The 16,183-nt window shown below is 54.9% G+C and overlaps 2 protein-coding genes across 5 annotated transcripts; both read right to left on the reverse strand.

Moving 5' to 3' along the window:
- Positions 1 to 3,388: 3,388 nt before the first annotated feature.
- CTDSP1 (CTD small phosphatase 1) lies at positions 3,389 to 9,033 on the reverse strand. Of its 4 annotated transcripts, none has more exons than XM_084778541.1 (7): positions 8,784 to 9,033; positions 7,256 to 7,404; positions 6,733 to 6,837; positions 6,519 to 6,575; positions 5,770 to 5,862; positions 5,485 to 5,670; positions 3,389 to 4,986 (listed from the first exon to the last, which is right to left on the reverse strand). In XM_084778541.1, exons 1-7 carry the CDS (start codon positions 8,848 to 8,850, stop codon positions 4,858 to 4,860), a joined length of 786 nt encoding a protein of 261 aa, XP_084634667.1. In that variant the 5' UTR covers positions 8,851 to 9,033; the 3' UTR covers positions 3,389 to 4,857. The 4 variants fall into 4 exon arrangements, with proteins under 4 accessions (XP_084634667.1, XP_084634669.1, XP_084634668.1 ...); XM_084778543.1 differs by having other exon boundaries at positions 6,733 to 6,834; positions 8,784 to 9,029; XM_084778542.1 differs by lacking the exon at positions 8,784 to 9,033 and adding an exon at positions 7,712 to 7,893.
- A 62-nt stretch (positions 9,034 to 9,095) lies between these two features.
- On the reverse strand, positions 9,096 to 16,120 carry LOC311595639 (uncharacterized protein; the record flags this gene model as incomplete). Its single annotated transcript, XM_084778556.1, has 4 exons — positions 14,849 to 16,120; positions 11,811 to 11,999; positions 11,487 to 11,549; positions 9,096 to 9,419 (listed from the first exon to the last, which is right to left on the reverse strand). Exons 2-4 carry the CDS (start codon positions 11,811 to 11,813, stop codon positions 9,096 to 9,098), a joined length of 390 nt encoding a protein of 129 aa, XP_084634682.1. The 5' UTR covers positions 11,814 to 11,999; positions 14,849 to 16,120.
- Positions 16,121 to 16,183: the final 63 nt, after the last annotated feature.

Consider the following 16,183-nt stretch of genomic DNA (forward strand, 5'->3'; position numbering starts at 1 on the left):
TCTTTGCCTCACTACTGCTGACCTGATGACACTCCCGGCCCTTCTAGTGTCATTTTGGATGACGTGGTGTTCCTGCCCATTTGGACAATTTCTTCTGTGGCCATATGATGCTTTGTTCATCATGAGACCTCAAAATGATTCTTCCACCATCTTTTTGTTTATTCTGCCTTGTGTATGTTGCGCTAAGGAGTTCACTCTGAAGTCACACTCATTCACTTGGCATGTCATGTGACCAGGAGTTTGTCCTCTCTGTCCTGGAATTATGATCCTTTAGGTTAAATTGCCACCAGCTATTAGGAAACTAGACAACCGAACTGGCCCCACCATGCAAACAGCCTAAGCAAGCCCCAGTGCCTTTTGCTGAAATATTTTTGTTTTTTGTTTTATATTGAGGCCGGGCTTTTGTACACTGCTCAGCCTGGCCTCCAACTTGCTATCCTCCTGTCTCAGCCTCTTAAGCGCTGGGAGTGTATGTGTGTGCATCTCCCGCTACCAACCTTGTTTTAATCTTGAAAGTTTTGTTGTTTTTAGTAATGAGGGGTATGTGTGTGCTTCCCTGCACCTGGGCTTAGACGTGGTTGTGAGTTGCTGACACGGGAACTGAACTTGGGTCCTCTGGCAGAGCAGGAAGCACTGTTAAACACTGAACCAGCTCTGCAAGCCCCTTTGTTTATCTTGCTCACTGTTGCAGTCTTGACCGAATTCAACAGTTCTGTACTCTGCTCTGAGAAAGTCTCTAAATTTCTGACCTTGGTGACATAAGCCTGTACTCTGAGCACTTAGAAGGTGAGGCAGAAGGACCTCTTGGACTTCGCAAGACCCTGTCTCAAAAACCAACAACAAAGCCTCTCATGTATTCACTTTCCTGGGACACAGTCAGCTAAGGCAGCTTTTTCCCAGGTTTACCAACCCTTCGTACTTACCGTAAGTACTGAAAACCTTGGTATTCAGTGCTGGGTTTCCTTGTCTGCAAAATGCCTTACTCTTCCTTGTCCTAGTGACTAGGACTAGGCTGGGGTGTAGCTCTCAGTGGGAGAGTACATGTCCAGCAGGTGTGAGGCCCTTAGTTTAATTCCCAGTGTTCAAAACACAAAACAAACAAACAAAAAACAACCATCAAGGGGGCCTGGAGGGTTTGGGGCCTCCAGTCAGGAGTCAGGTAGATAACCATCCTTTTTTTTTTTTTTTTTTTTAGTACTGGGCTTCAGGCACGCTAGGCAAGTGCTCTACTCCTGATCTATATCCTAGGCCCCCCCTCCCCCCCCCCCAACACTGGTAGAGAGTTTACCAGTGATCAAAGGCCAAGTCATGATAAGGCTGCCACAGAAACTGAAACTCCTACCTTACCTCATCCTTTAAATTTACTGGTTGCAGTCACACCTGCACTCACTATGACTAAACTTCCTTTTTCTCTTTTTTCAGATTTCCTTTTAATTAATTAAACATGCTTTAATTTCAGAAATATTCTCAATGGGCCCGGGGCCCTTGAGGGACATAGACTCAGGGGCCTCTCTGGAGTAACCAACACCAAAACAAACAAACAAACAAACAAACAAACAAAAAACCAAAAAACAAAAAATATTAATGGTGTTCAGTAGTGTCAGGTGATCCTAGAGAAAGAATATGCACACTATGTATCTCTCCATCCCTCCGGACTTAATGTGGCATTTTCTTCTTTATTTTCCTCCTTTATTTTTATTTTATGTGTGTTTTGTCTGCACGTATAGTTGTGAACCACATGCCTGCAGTGCCCTCCGAGGCCCAAAGTGTGAATTGGCTTTCTTGGGACTAGAGCTACACATGGTGCTGAGCCACCATATGGGTGCTGGAAATTGAACCCAGATCCTCTGAAAGAACAGCCGGTGAGCGTGGTGGCCCACACCCTTAACCCCAGCACTTGGGGAGGTAGACAGAGGCAGGCAGATCTCTTTGAGTTCGAGGCCAGCCTAGTCTACAAGTCGAGTCCAGGACAGCCAAGGCTACAGAGAGAAACCTTGTCTCGAAAAACCAAACAGAAGAAAACCAAACCAAAGCAAGAACAGCCGGTGCTCTTAAGCGCTGAGCCATCTCTCCAGCTCCAGGAACTAACGTTGCTTACGCTGAGTTCCTTGAGAGCAGACACTCGGCCGGTGCTGACAAGGAAGTACCCACAAATGTGGTTGTTTAATTCAGCATGGGTAAAGGGTGTGCGGTTGCGGGGTAGGGGAGTTCAACTGTGGGTCTCAATGGAAGCTAGTGCTCTGCCTGTGCCTCGGGGATGCAAATCTCAGGCGACCACGTTTGCATACAAAGCAGGAAACCAAGCCTAATCCTAGCTGAGGACAGTGGAGACCTGGAGGAGGGTCTAACTAACTCTTGCTAAAGGCTCTGCTTGTCCAAGCCGCTCCAGACCGCAGCTGATTCCGGGGTAGGCTTCTTCTCAGGTGGGGATTTCGTGGCTCTTTTCTATCGGGTAAAAGTAGTGGGGTGGGGCAGGGTAGGCAGAAAGCGGTAAGGGGCGGTTTCACACCTACTCCTAGAACACGACCCGCCCGCCATACCCGAAGCAAAAGGAGGTCCACAGTTAAAGTCTTGGTGGTGATGAGTTAGAGAGGGCCTGGGGAGATGGAGTTAGGGCACAGGGACCAACATTAGGGAGGTGTACATCCCCCTTCTCCACTATGTATGCAGGGGGACGCCTGAAGCTCCACACTTTCAGAGAAAGGGTGGATAAGGCAAGCTCCCCATCATTTCACACCCGGGGTTCGCTAGGCCGGGGAGTGCCAGGCTTGCAAGGACACGGAGGCCCCTAGCGGCAGGCAGCGGCTTTGGCCTGGCACTTCCTGCCCCGCCCAGGGTTCGCGGAAGACGAATTTGGCCGGAGGGGCGTGGCCAACGCTGGCAGGAGGCCGGATCAGACCGTGGGGCGTGGCCAGGGTGCGGCCAATGCGGGCAGGCGGCCTCCCGGCGCCCTGGCGCCCAACCCACCCAGTATCCTCGTAGCTGGCCCCACTGCCCGGAAGGCTGACGGCGGAGGGAGGCCCGTGTCTGCCCAGCCTTCCGTCTCCTAGGCTGGCCCCGCCTCGCCCCGCATTCCAGCGGTGGGGGCACCGAGCGTTCGGTGTATTCCTTTATTTACTTAAGAGTGCGTGTGTAAATAGGGGAAGAGATCGAGCCAGGCCAGAGGACAACTTGTGGGAGTTCGTTTTTTGTTTTTGTTTTTTTTCTTTCCATCACGCGAGTTCTGGCAATCGAACTCAGATCGATGAGAGAGGTGGCCAGTGGCCAGCCAGTCCCTCTTGATCTACTTCCTCCTGCCCACCAGGGTTCTGAAGAAGTCACCCTGCAGTCACAGATGTGAGGCATCCACGCACTTCAAGTACTACCCCCAAAAACCACAGACACAGAATAGGAGGGGGTCTAGCTTTCTCTTTAGTTATCACACTGAGGTGCTCGGTCGCAGAGAAGGCACTTAATGGGGGAAGGTCATCTGATCCAGGCCAACCATACCCTCTCTCCCTTCACCAACTCCCTTGGCACTTGTTTGTGGGTCCACTTAAACCTCGTGTTGTGGGGAGACAGCCCAAGGGCTTGAACTCCAGACTCAGCAGGTATGGGGAGAGGCTTTAGAAAGAGAAGTCAGAGTTGGCAGAATGACCTGGGAGCTGCCCCCAGCCAGCAGGGGGTCATGGAAGAGGCTGCAGGAGAGACTTGGAAAGGGAGTGGGCGAGTAGGCACGGAAGGGGGTGGGGAGGGACGATGGCTTATTAAGGTTTGGAGACCTGAACCCCACAAGACGGTTCTATCTCCTGCAGATACTCAGGTGAAGGCACTGGCGAAGTCTGGGGTTTCCCCGGTAAGGCACCAATGCTGAGGCAGAGACCCCCTCCCACTCAGCTGGTGGGACTAGCTCACTGCTGGGCACAGAAGGTAACTCAATAAATGCTTTTTTGAATGAATAGTAAAATGGCCTGGGACAGACAGAAGACCATGCCTGACCCCTCAGCCCAGCTTGTTCTATTCAGAAAATAGTCTTTTTAAAAATGTAAAAATCCTTTCCCTCCCTCCCTCCCAATTTCTGGGCCCAGGGAAGGAGCGAGGGAGGAATGTTTCCTCCCATCCTTTCCTCCCTCCTTCCCTTAAAAATCTATATACACATGTACATATTTATATGGCACCACCGGGGGAGTCCTGCCAAGCCCCAGGGCTTTGCGGAGACTTGGGGCTTGAATGATACAGGGAGCAGCCATCAGCCTTGGACAAGCTGGCCTGGGAGCGTTCCCTAAGGAGGGTCCCCAGCTCTTTTACAAGTGGTCACAGCCTTTCTTCCTCTCTCTCTCTCCCCCCCCCCCAGTAGAAACTGGCGGGGGCACCATCATCCCAGAGGGGAAGAAGGGAAGTGCCTCCTCTCAGCTTAGCCCAGCTCCGCAGAAAAGCTGACCAGCAAAGAGGGTTCATCTATGCAAGGCACTGTTCCCAGACTTGGGGGGGGGGGGGAAATCCAAGGCACGGGGCAGCAAAACCCCTGCCCCTACACCCAAAGCTGAACTGGGGCTAAGGGGCCCAATTTGGCAGCAGAGAAACATGGCGACTTGGAGAAGAAGAGGACAGAAGAGGAGAGCAGCAGATAGGGCCCCCCAGGTCCCCTGAGGCCAGGGGAAGAAGTTTGAAGGCACTGACACAGGGGCCCAAGGGCTCACTGCCCCCCCCCCCATTGCAGTATGGCAGGGAGACACCCTCTTCCCCAGGGCCATGAAAATGGCATAGCCCGTGGGTTTTTTTTAACAGCACAGGCGGGTGCCCACAGTCTACTGGGAAGAGGTGTGGGCCTTGGTGCGCAAGAGAGCAAGGGGCAGGTCCTGGCCCCAAGACACCTCACTAGCTCCCAGGCCTAGGCTGCCTGAGCACTGAGTATACGTCGTCCACTCGGCTGAGTTGCTCGAAGAAGGGTAAAAGATCATGTAGCTCAGTGTCACTCATGTTGTCAAACCACGAGGCCACTGGTACCTGGGGGAGGTGACAAGAAAGTGAGGAGGGCAGGTATCCCAGGGGGCCCCACGTCCAGCCCCACCCCTGCCCGCAAATAGCACATACTTTTTGTTTGTCGTTGGCTTTTTTTGTTTTGTTTGTTTTGTTTTGTTTTGGGACAGCTGACAGTGAGATTCACTTATAGATACCATTTATCAAGTCGTTCACATATATACTTAAGCTTCCTGTGTCTCATTTGGTAGGATTCCCACCCGGGATTCATCTGGTCGCATTAACAGGCCATGATGGGCAGCCTGAAAACTGCCCATTAACAGGCCATGATGGGCAGCCTGAAAACTGCCAGATAGATGAGGACCCCAGCCAGACATGAGAGTACCCTCCACACACAGGCAGAGAATGGAATATTCGAGCAGGTGGCAGACACAGGTAATCAGAGTTAGTAGCCCCCCTCCCCAGCCCCGTCATGTGCTCCCGCCCTCTGTCTCAGCCCCCGGTGTGTCGCACACGCGCACTCACGGCATTGTCCGGATGGAAGACGTAGGAGGCGGGGGAGTTGTCTAAAATGAGCACCCGCCGCAGGTCTCGGCCCAGCCTGCTCAGGTCCTTCACATAGTTCCCTCGATGGAAGACGCACGATTCTCGAAACAGCCTGGCGCGGAAGGCTCCCCACTTGTCCAGCAGATCAGCGACAGGGTCTGCATACTGAGGGTAGGAGGTGAAGTCATCCCAGAGGGAGCAATGCCATGGGGAACCATGGGTAGGTACGGTTGTTGCCCCAGATCCCCCGGGGAAAGGGCTCACCTTGGCCAGGCTGGCAGTGAACAGCACACACTCAAAGAGCTCGCCCATGCGCTGCAGGAATTCATCGACGTGGGGTCGCTTCAGCACATAGACCTGGGGAATGAGCCAGTGAGGGAGCCGCTGGCCCACAGGCTTGGGGGGGGGTTTGATAAGCGAAAAAGGGGACAGGAACAGTGGAGGAGATAGGGGAGTCCAGGGGGGCTGAGCCCAGGATCTGTAGGCTCCCCGAGGAGGCCTTCCAGCTGCCCAACCATCCCCCCCCCAAACCCCCACTTCCTAAGGGGTATCGGCATTGATTCCACTGGTCCCACCTCACCTAGTGGGAGTCACTACTCCCCAGCCCTCCCCCATATTGGTTTTATCCAAATGCAGGAGACCAGGTTAGCCCTCTCACCCCAAGGCTGCAGGGCACCGGCCCCCGAGCCAAGTAATGGAGAACAGGCTGGCCATCACCACAACCTATCCTGAATTACTTGAACTGGGTCCCGGGCAGTGGAGGCAAAAGGGGAAAGAGGGCTCTACAAGATAGGACCAGAAGGAGGCCACTCTGGGAGCCTGGTTCCGTCCCTGGGGGTACCAGGAAGCCTTGGGTTCTACCCCTCCCCCACCCTCTCTGAGCTTTGGACATCCCCCAGCTATCAGAGTTCCATGTGGGGTTCTCTCAGGAGAAGGTGGGAGGTACCTGGGTGTAGAGTGCAGATGCCTGATCCCCGCCCCCCCGCCCCACCCCCACCTCCCTCTGACCTCACCTGGTGAACCACTCCATCAATCTCCACGGGGATGATGAAGTCAGCGTTGTTCACTGGCTGTGAGGAGAGGAGGATTGCTGGAGCTGGTGGTGGAGTGGGACCCAAGGATGGAAATCCAAGGGAGACCTCCCTCCCTGGCCAGGGGAGGCACCCCTCCCCCTCCCCCTCCCCCACCCCAGAGACTGCAGGCCAAGCGCTGCTGGCCAGGGCCAACCTTAAAGGAGCTGTGCACCAGGGTCTCATCCAGGTCGATGACCACGCAGATCTTGTCTGAGTCCTGGGCCTTGGCCTCGGGAAGCAGGTACTGGACTGGGGTCTGCTGTGGGGGAGGGGCTGGGCTGGGTGGGGCACCTACTACACAGGCTCTCCTCCCCAGATCACTATCTTAGGGACCCAACCAGACCTTCCAACCCCCTTCCCTCCCCCACCCTCCCCCAGCTTTGGTCTTGCCAACTGTGAGCCAGAGGTAGGCTATATGGGTTCTTCTTCCTCACCTCATTAGGTCCCCACATCTATCAGGGTATGAAATACTCAGATCTCAGGCCAACTACAGTTGTGGGCAGGATGGAGGTGGGGGGTGGGGGGGCGGGGGCTGGAAAAGGGCAGGACCTAGTGGGCAGAGGCACGCCTTCTCTGAACATTTTCGCGTCTGCAGGTGTGTCAGTAAAGTTCAGGCTATAGCCCCTTTGACCAAGACCTCTTTCCAGCCATGGCCAGCCCTCCTGACCACCACACACCTTAGGGATGGCGCCATTTTCCTCCACCAGCAGGGGAGCCCCACTGTGGGCAGGCACGGCCTCCCCATCATCTCGGCAGACACAGCAGAAGAGCGAGTGGAGGATGCCCCGACTCCGGGGCTTCTGGGAAACTGCTGACTTCTGATCACCTGAAGCAAGACGTGAATGTAGGCACATGGGCCTGCAGAGGCAGCACGCTCTCGGGTCTCAAGCCTTACTAAAGCAGCGCGCAGTGGGCACCCACCCTCCATTGGGGGGGGGTGTCACACCAGGGTGGCAGGCTTTCCAGAAAAAACGCTCCTACCAGAGGTCCCACCGTGGGCCACTGCAACTCTTCAACTTAAGGAAACCTGGTGTGGCTAAGAAGGCAGCCACTTTAAGGAGTAGGTGGCTTGAAGGAGGAGGGCACAGATTTTTCTCAGGGTTGGTTCTCCATCGTCTAACCCCACACCTTACCTGAGCAGCCCCTGCTCAGGACCGTCAGGGCTCGGGGCCCCATCGTCCACTCCCATTCTCCCTCCATTCTTTCTACCCAGTGGGTCCAAAGTCCTCATAGAGCCTGGGCCCAGAGGCCAGCGTCCCAGTGCTGTCAGCCCCGCCTCCTCCACCCCGCCCCGTCCCAACCTTAGACTTAGAAAAGGCAACGGCCTAATCGACACACACACACACACACACACACACACACACACACACACACACACACACACACACACACACACACACACACACACACACACCCGCACCTCCCACGCCATCGCCGCCACCTCTTCTCTAATTCTTTCTGCCTCCAGTCCCCCCAAAAAGCTAGAACTGGATAGTGAATGACTTCCTGATCTTGAAGTTCACCTAGGGGACGCGGGTGGGGGTGGGGGTGGGGTGAGCCCCACTCAGGCCAGCCCCAGGGGCTCCGCGTCAGCTGGCGGCGCCCCTTACAGGGTTGTTGCGAGTGTGCACAGGGCCGACGCCAACTGGCCAGGCCTGCTGCAGCCGGGGTGCCGCGCGCCCAGCTGGACACAAGGCTCGCAAGTGTGTCTTGCAAGGCTTAGCGGCTCTCTCTGCCTCCGAGGGTGTTTGTCGGCACCTCTACGCGTGACGCCCAAGTTTGTGGGAACGTGGTTGTGTGTTGGCGGGAGATCCCTGCAGGACTCCCCAGCCTGCTGTCACCTCGGCACCCTTTCCAGACCTCCGCTCGGAGGGGGCGGAGCCTCAGCGGGTGGCCGGGCGGCCGCCTCACCCCCACCTTCTAGTTCCATTGGCGCCAAACTGGGGGAGGGGGCGACGCCCGGGAATCGCCAGCCTACTAACCCCTCGCTTGCCTCCTGCCTCAGTTTCCCTACTAGAAGCATACCAGAGCGCACTAGTGGCGCCAGGCCCCGCCCAGCGCCTCAGACTCTCGCGGAGTTCAAACTCTCTCTGGCCCCAGTGGCGGGGGATCGGGCTGGGCCGAGGCGCGCGCCCCGGGCAGTGGCAGCGGCTGCAGCGCGGGAACGGTCACCAGCCCGGTCCTCCCCTCCCGCTGCCGGCGTACCTTTGCCCCGCAGCGGGCCCCGCGCCTCCTCCTTGCTGATCTGAGTAATGACGGCCGAGCTGTCCATGGGGCCCGGCGCACTCCGCTCCGGCCGGACTCTGGCCCCGGCGCCCGGCCTCCCCCCCGGCTCGGGCCGGAATCGGGGCGCGGGGGGGAGGGGAGGGTGGGAGGGAGGGATCCCCGCGAGCTTCGGAGGGGAGGGGAGCCAGGTTCTCGGGGGGAGGGGGAGGGAGGGGGCGCGGAGGAAACTTTGTTACAACATGGAGTTTCCTCCCCGCGAGGCGGATGCAAACATGGAACCCGGGCGCCGTTTCAAGGCTCCCCCTTAAAAGGGCAACGGCTTCGGCGCGACCGGGGCTCGGCCGCAGCTTTCATCACTTCTGGGGCCCGGCGGGCTAGGAGGCGGGCCGGGTTCCTGCGGAGATCCAGGGGGCGTCGCCTCTCTTCCTGCTGCGCGCCGGCGGGACCAAGCCTCTGCGGCTGCGTGGCACAGAAGACAGCCGTAACCCGTAGCTGCAGGCCAAGGAGCCCCGGGCCTAAGGCCCGCCCCAAGCGCCGGTCCGGGAGTGCCCGGAGGCGACGCGGCTCCACCTTCGCGCATTCCAAGGGGCTGACACTAGCTGCCTCTGTTTGTTCCTGTGGAAAATGGGATGACGCTAACTTTCTGTAAAATGGATGTTTAAGGGTTTTTGTTTGTTGGTTGTTTTTTGTTTTTTTAATGTTTTTCGAGACAAGATTTCTCTGTATAGCTTTGGCTGTCCTAGACTCCCTTTGTAGAACAGGCTGGTCTCGAACTCACTGACATCCGCCTGCCTCTACCCCTCGACTGCTGAGATAAAAGGCGTGCGCCACCACGCCCGGCTAAGGTTTTGTTTTTGTTTTGTTTTTTAATATTTAAAATAGTTCACGTGGGCTGGAGAGCTAGAGCACTGGCTGTTCTTCCAAACGTCCTGAGTTCAATTCCCAGCAACCACATGGTGGTTCACAACCATCTATAATGAGATCTGGTGCCCTCTTCTGGTGTGCAGGCATACATGCGGGAAGAATACTGTACAAATAAAAAATAAATAAATCTTTTTAAAAAAATAGTTCATGTGTGTGGCCTACAAATATGTGCACCACGCACGTGCAGTGCACTCAGAGGTCAGAAGAGGGTGTTAGGTTCCCCAGAAATAGGAGTTAATAGGTGATTTTGAGCCACTATTTGGGGCCTAGGAACGGAAATCCGGTCCTTTCAAGAGTAGCAAGTGCCCCTGAGCCATCTCTCAAGTCCCTAAAATAAATAAATAAATAAATAGTTATACTTATATGTGCATGGAGGAGAATACGCATTCCACCAGTGGAGATGAGACGTTCTCTTCCACTATTTGGGGGTAGCATCAAACTCAGGTGGTCAGGCTTGCCAGCAGCCACCTTTCCCCCCTCAGCCTCTCACCGCCCCTACAATGGGTCTTTTGTCTAACGTTGTAGATATCGTGAGTTGGGGGGGCGGAAGGCATTCTTTGCCAGCTCCAGTTACGCGAACTCATCAAATTAGGGAATTTTAGATCGATTTTTGTTTCTGTGTATATATATGCCAGAACCTTCGGAGGCCGGAAGAGGGCGTCAGATCCTTGGAGCTGGAGTTACAGACAGTTGTTAGCTGCCCTCTGTGAGTGTGCTGGCACCCGAACGCACTTGGGTGGTCTGGAGGAGCCCTACTTTCTCTTAAAGGCTGAGCCATCTTTCCAGTCCTAAATTCCGCTCTTCATCCAGCTCTGACTATCAGCACCCACCGCGGATGAGAAAATTCCGCGCCTACCTTTACCAAAGCATGTCCTGTGTAGCCAACCTAGCCCTCTTCCCCTGCCAAGCGCTTAGCGTTTCCCCTAGCAGAGGCCGAGCCTCTGCCGTTCGGGGCCTTGTATCTTGTACGTGCCGTTCCCTTGGCTGGGAACGTGCCTCCTCGTACTTGGCAGAGCCAAATCCCTTCGAACTAGAAGAAATACCACCTTGTTTAGAGGCCTTCCACCCCACCCCCACCCCACCGCTCCTATCGGTGATTATTAGAGGGGGCCAGTACTAGGGCTGGCTGTGTTCCCAAGAGCCCAGGAGACGCCCGCCCTTGGGCTCCTGAGACTGCAGCTATTCAGATTTTAAAGACACGTGTCACCGGATCTGTGACACACCCCAGCCAGAGCCTGGATCTGCGTTTGCGTATAGGGTCTTCTCGCAGGAAGCCCCCAATTGCGTGCGCCCCTCCCTCTAGGGCTGGAGTTCTCGTTTATTTTTATTTTTTATTTTTCCTGTTTTACAAAGTTCCTTTCATTCGTCGTAATTTTAAAAATACAAATGCCAAGCCATGACACACATACTCACTTCCTCCCTTGGGCACAGTGGCCCCATAGGGCGGCACGTCCTGTCACTTCCCAGTTGAGAGCAGGACTAGGGGCCTGGTTCGGGAGGTGCTGATCTGCAGGGGCGCCAGCTAGGTACCCCAGACCATCAGGAAGTGTGGGGCGCTGATCCCTGACTCCTGCTTCTGCCCTTAGGGCACCCCAGGACCCCAGGACTGCCATTCCTACAACCCAAGGTCTTCAACCTGCCTCGCAGGCTCTTAATTGTACTCGCGATCTTGAGGACCCGCGGAAAGATCCCCCTCTTGCGTATTTGATAGAAGAGGGATCAGCTTGAGAAATTGGAGGTAGGAGCCCAGGCCCTTACGCCTCTCTCGGAGAGCATCTTCTCTGCCAGGGGTGCCTCAGCTTTCACAGCTGGCCCTGCTCTCTCCCCCAAAAGAAAATGTGTGACCCGAAGTTGAGTGAGTCCCTGTACAGCTACTGGGCTGAGAGGCTGGCTGCCCAGTCGTTCCCTTACCCTCGCCGCCCAGAACGCTCAAATCAGCCATCGAAGCTCACGCCCGTCCTCCAGGAGCCACCCCCAAACAAAGCCCTGTCACCCCCTCTCCAGGCCTTAGCTGGCGGTCCCTTCTGGAGAGCCCAGAGGGCTTCACCCTCTCCAGAAGCTCTCCCCCTGTTCCAGGGCCACCATACCGTGAAGACTGCATCGTCAGTCCCGAGGGTGGGGATGGACTTTCTGGTTCCTGGAAGTGGAGCATCTCTGCTGTGTCTTCATGTCCTCAACACCACGCAGGGTGCTGATGTTGCTTCTTCTTCTCCTCCTCTTTAAGATTTTATTTCTTTATTTTATGTATAAGTGCTCTGTCTGCTTGTACACCTGAAGTCAGAAGAGGGCATCAGATCTCAGTATTTATGGTTGGAAGCAACCATGTGGTTGCTGAGAATTGAACTCACGACCTCTGGAAGAGCAGACAGTATTTTGTTTTGTTTTACCCCTGAGCCATCTCTCCTGCCCGATCATGATGGTGATTTTATCATCATTTTTATTAGTTTTTCAAGACAGAGTTTCCCTGTGTAGCCCTGGCTGTCTTGGGCTTGCTCTGTAGACTAAGCTGGCCATGAACTCTGAGATCCTCCTGCCTCTGCTGGGATTACAGGCATGCGCCACCACGCCCTATTATTATTTTAATAGATGCATACCCAAGGAAAACAATAATGTGGGCTGCTACCTGGGGGGGAGGGGAAACTAAACAGGAGTGCTGCTGGGTAACTGAGACAGCGGTCTCTCCCTCCAGCACCTGTTTCCCACTGTGGACTGTGACTGGCCAGGTGCAGAAGACCTGGTAGAGAGAGCCCTCAGCCGTCTCCGGGGAAACGGGTGGGTGGCTGTGTCAAAAGCTGAGCGTCGAAGGTTAGAGGTGAACGGCGGAGCTTTACAGAGGGATGGAATCACACCACGAGCAGATCCACTTAAGAGGTTTAATAGGGAGATACAGGAACCGTCTCTAGAGACACACGTGGAGAGAGAGAGAGACAGAGAAAGGTAGAGAAGAGTTAGAGAGGTAGAGAAGTAAAAAGAGATAAAGAGGTAGAGAGACCTAGAGAGGGGGAGAGACGGAGGGGGAGGGAGAGGGAGGGAGGGGGAGGGGGGAGAGAGGGAGAGAGGGAGAGGGACAGGGAGAGGGAGAGAGAGAGCGAGAGCGAGAGAGCGTGCGCGCACGCGCCACGGGGTGGGGTCGTTCTTTTATATGGCCCTGGGCAGGGCCACGCCCCCGTGGCTGGTAAGCAGTGACTTCACAGGTAGGCGGCCTGTAGCAGAGCCCTAACTGGCTACAGAGCATGTAGGGAGGCTCCAAAGTACCCTCTTCCTTAAACTCAAGCTGAGCTTTGGGGGTGGGGGGGTCATCAGGGTCACAGTGATGGAGGATTGCTAAGCAGGGGCCTCTGGCTGGAAATCGTTGCCCTTGGCTTGACCTCACCTCACCGCTGACCCTGGGCCTCAGTAGCCTCTTAACTGAACCTCTTTGTCTTTTTTTTTTTTTTAAAGATTTATTTATTATGTATACAGTGTTCGGCCTGCATGTACACACGTGTGCAAGAAGAGGGCATCAGGTCTCATTATACATGGCTGTGAGCCACCTTGTGGTTGCTGGGAATTGAAGGCAGGACCCTTCGAAAAGAAGCCAGTGCTCTTCTTAACCTCTGAGCCATCTCTCCAGTCTCCTAGCCTCCTTATCTTTTTTAGTTTTTAAGTTTTTTTTTAAAAAATAGTTTTCTAGCTGGGCGTGGTGGTGCATGCCTTTAATCCCAGCACTGGGGAGGCAGAGGCAGGCAGATTGCTGCGAGTTTGAGGCCAGCCTGGTCTACAAAGCGAGTCTATGATAGCCAAGGTTACATAGAGAAACCCTGTCTCAAAAAAACCAAAAACAAAAAAAAAAGTTTTATTTAATTTTATGTGCATTAGTGTGAAGGGGTCAGATCCCTTGGAACTGAAGTTACAGAGAGGTGTGAGCTGCCATGTGGGTGCTGGGAGTTGAACCTGGGTCCTTTGGAAAAGCAGGCAGTGCTCTTAACCACTGAGCCATCTCTCCAGCCCTTTTTTTTTTTTTTTTTGGTTGTTGTTGTTTGGTTTTGGTTTTTTGAGACAGGGTTTCTCTGTGTAGCCTTGGCTGTCCTGGACTCACTTTGTAGACCAGGCTGGCCTTGAACTCACAGTGATTCGCCTACCTCTGCCTCCCGAGTGCTGGGCTGAAAGGCGTGCGCCACCAACGCCCGCCCGGCTGCTATTTTATTTAAGTGTGAGCACACATGTGCCACAATTCATGTGTGGGTCCCAAGGACGATACTCTGATTTTCAGGAACGGCGCCTGGTACGTCCACCAGGACGTTGTTGTTGTTGTTGTTGTATAGAAGTCTCACTATGTAGCCTTCGCTGGCCTGGAGCTTGCTGCTTAGACCTCAAATGCATAGAGATCCACCTGCTTCTGCCTCCAGGGCACTGAGCGTCACACCCCCTGAAGCTGGAGTCCCACACTGTTGTGAGTTGCCATACAGTGTTCCCCTCCAGAGGCGCCAGGAAGTGCAGTCTATGGAGAATGAGGAAGTGGTCTCACATGAGTCAACTTCTCAGGGTCCAATTCTAAGTCCTAGACTTAACTATCCATATGACCAGCCTTTCCCGCCTCCTGCCCCCCCCCCCCCCCCCCGCGAGCCCGGTCCTCAGCATCTGAGAGCTATGCATTCTTGGCACAGTCACTGACAGCCTCCACCCCCCCACCCCCCCAAGACAGGGTTTCTCTGTGTAGTCTTAGCTGTTCTAGACTGGCTCTGTAGAACAGGCTGGCCTCAAGCTCAATGCTCTGCCTGCCTCTGCCTCCCCAGTGTGTGTCCGGCTAGCCCTGTTTTTCAAAATCCTGTGCTCAGTGGCCTTCTCCCTGAACTTACTGGGTCAGGTGCCTCATCCTGCCTCTGTGCCTGTTTATTTAACCCTCCCACCCTCTTCCCCGGAGAGCTCTTTGACAGCTGACATCCTCCTCCACTTTTAGCACAGGGACACACACACACACACACACACACGCGCGCGCGCGCGCGCGCGCGCGCGCATCCAATCAATGCCAAGTGAATTGCTAGGATGTGCAGCAAGTTGAGGGGCACTTAGGAGAAACGGAAGGGATATCTGGGAATCGCTTTCTTCGTTAGCCTCCTTTCCACCATCGCCGGTCCCACCTTCTTCAGGGACAAGCACCGGCTCGTGGGGAGGTACTCTTTCCCAAGCACCCTCTCTGGCTGTTGTCCGGGTTGCTCCAGACCTGTCCCTTCGCCGCTACTTTCGGGAGATGGGGCCCCACTCTTCTTGTTGCCCTTTTAAGAAAAAGGAAATTCTTTTCATAAACAAGCGCCCCAATCTGAGCGTCCAGCCGGCAGCCCTACCCAGCTGGGTTCCGGATGATGGGAGCTAACTTTCAGACAGCGAACCCCCCACAGGGCCCAACCCTGGGAAAGGCTCAGTGGACTCCGGATCCTCAGGGAACCTCCTATGCTGTTCTAGGCTAGAGTGCGAGGAAACGGAGGAGTCTGGAGGAGGGACTTAGGGGAGCCTAGAAACTGCCTAGGGAGCGTCTACAAAGTGCTAACTCGGCACAGGGTGAAGGGTACCGGGACGCCCTGGAGGAGGTGGTTCCCCGCCCACGCCTTTACTCTCAACCTCAAAGCGGCGGTGGCTTCTGAAGCCCTAGAAAAGCACCCGCCTTTCACCTAAGTTCCACTTGACCCTGACGGATGACAGGGCCTAGGTCAGAGTGTGGGCGCTCGGGAGAGTCCCTGCCCCTAGGGGGAAGCTGAGAGTGCAGGGAACCCTAGTAGCTGCAGCGTGGGAGTTGGGTCGCCCCAGTCCCCTGGGGAGATGGCAAAGGAATTGGGCCTTGAAGGCACAGACTTTTGGGTTCTTTACGGTCTGGCTCCTGAAAGAAGGAATCGTTTCTAGGTTTTACTGCCTGGGAAATGGGTTTCAGGTACAACAGACAGTAAGGGATAATCGGTCACTTAGTAGGTATGGGAATTGACATTTAGATGTGTGTGTGTGTGTGTGTGTGTGTGTGTGTGTGTGTGTGTGTGTGTGTGTGTATTACAGTCCCCACTCCCCACCTGCCAAGTCGGTCAGGGGTCTTCCTCCTCTTCCTTCTTGAAGCAGGCTCTCATGTAGCCCAGATTGGCCTTGAACTCACTTATATAACAAGAAGATGACCTAGAACTACTTCTTTGTTTTTCTTTTGAGACAGGGTCTCTCTGTGTAGCCTTCGCTGTCCTGGACTGGCTCTGTAGACCAGGCTGGCCTCCAACTCACAAAGATCTGCCTGCCTCTGCCTCCCAAGTGCTGGGATTGAAAGCGTGCACCGTGCCTGGAGACCTAGAACATCTTAAGTCGCCTGCCTCCACCTTCCAAGTGCTGGAGGGAGACAAGAGTCGTGGAGTCCTTTCTTTTGTTTGACGTGGTCTGGGTATATACTAGCCGGGAACTCACTGCCCTACTCCCTCTGCCCTCCACTGCTATTTCAGTGCTAG

Source organism: Acomys minous (assembly GCF_964271855.1).
Source record: "Acomys minous genome assembly, chromosome: 4".
Taxonomy (NCBI): Eukaryota; Metazoa; Chordata; class Mammalia; order Rodentia; family Muridae; genus Acomys; species Acomys minous.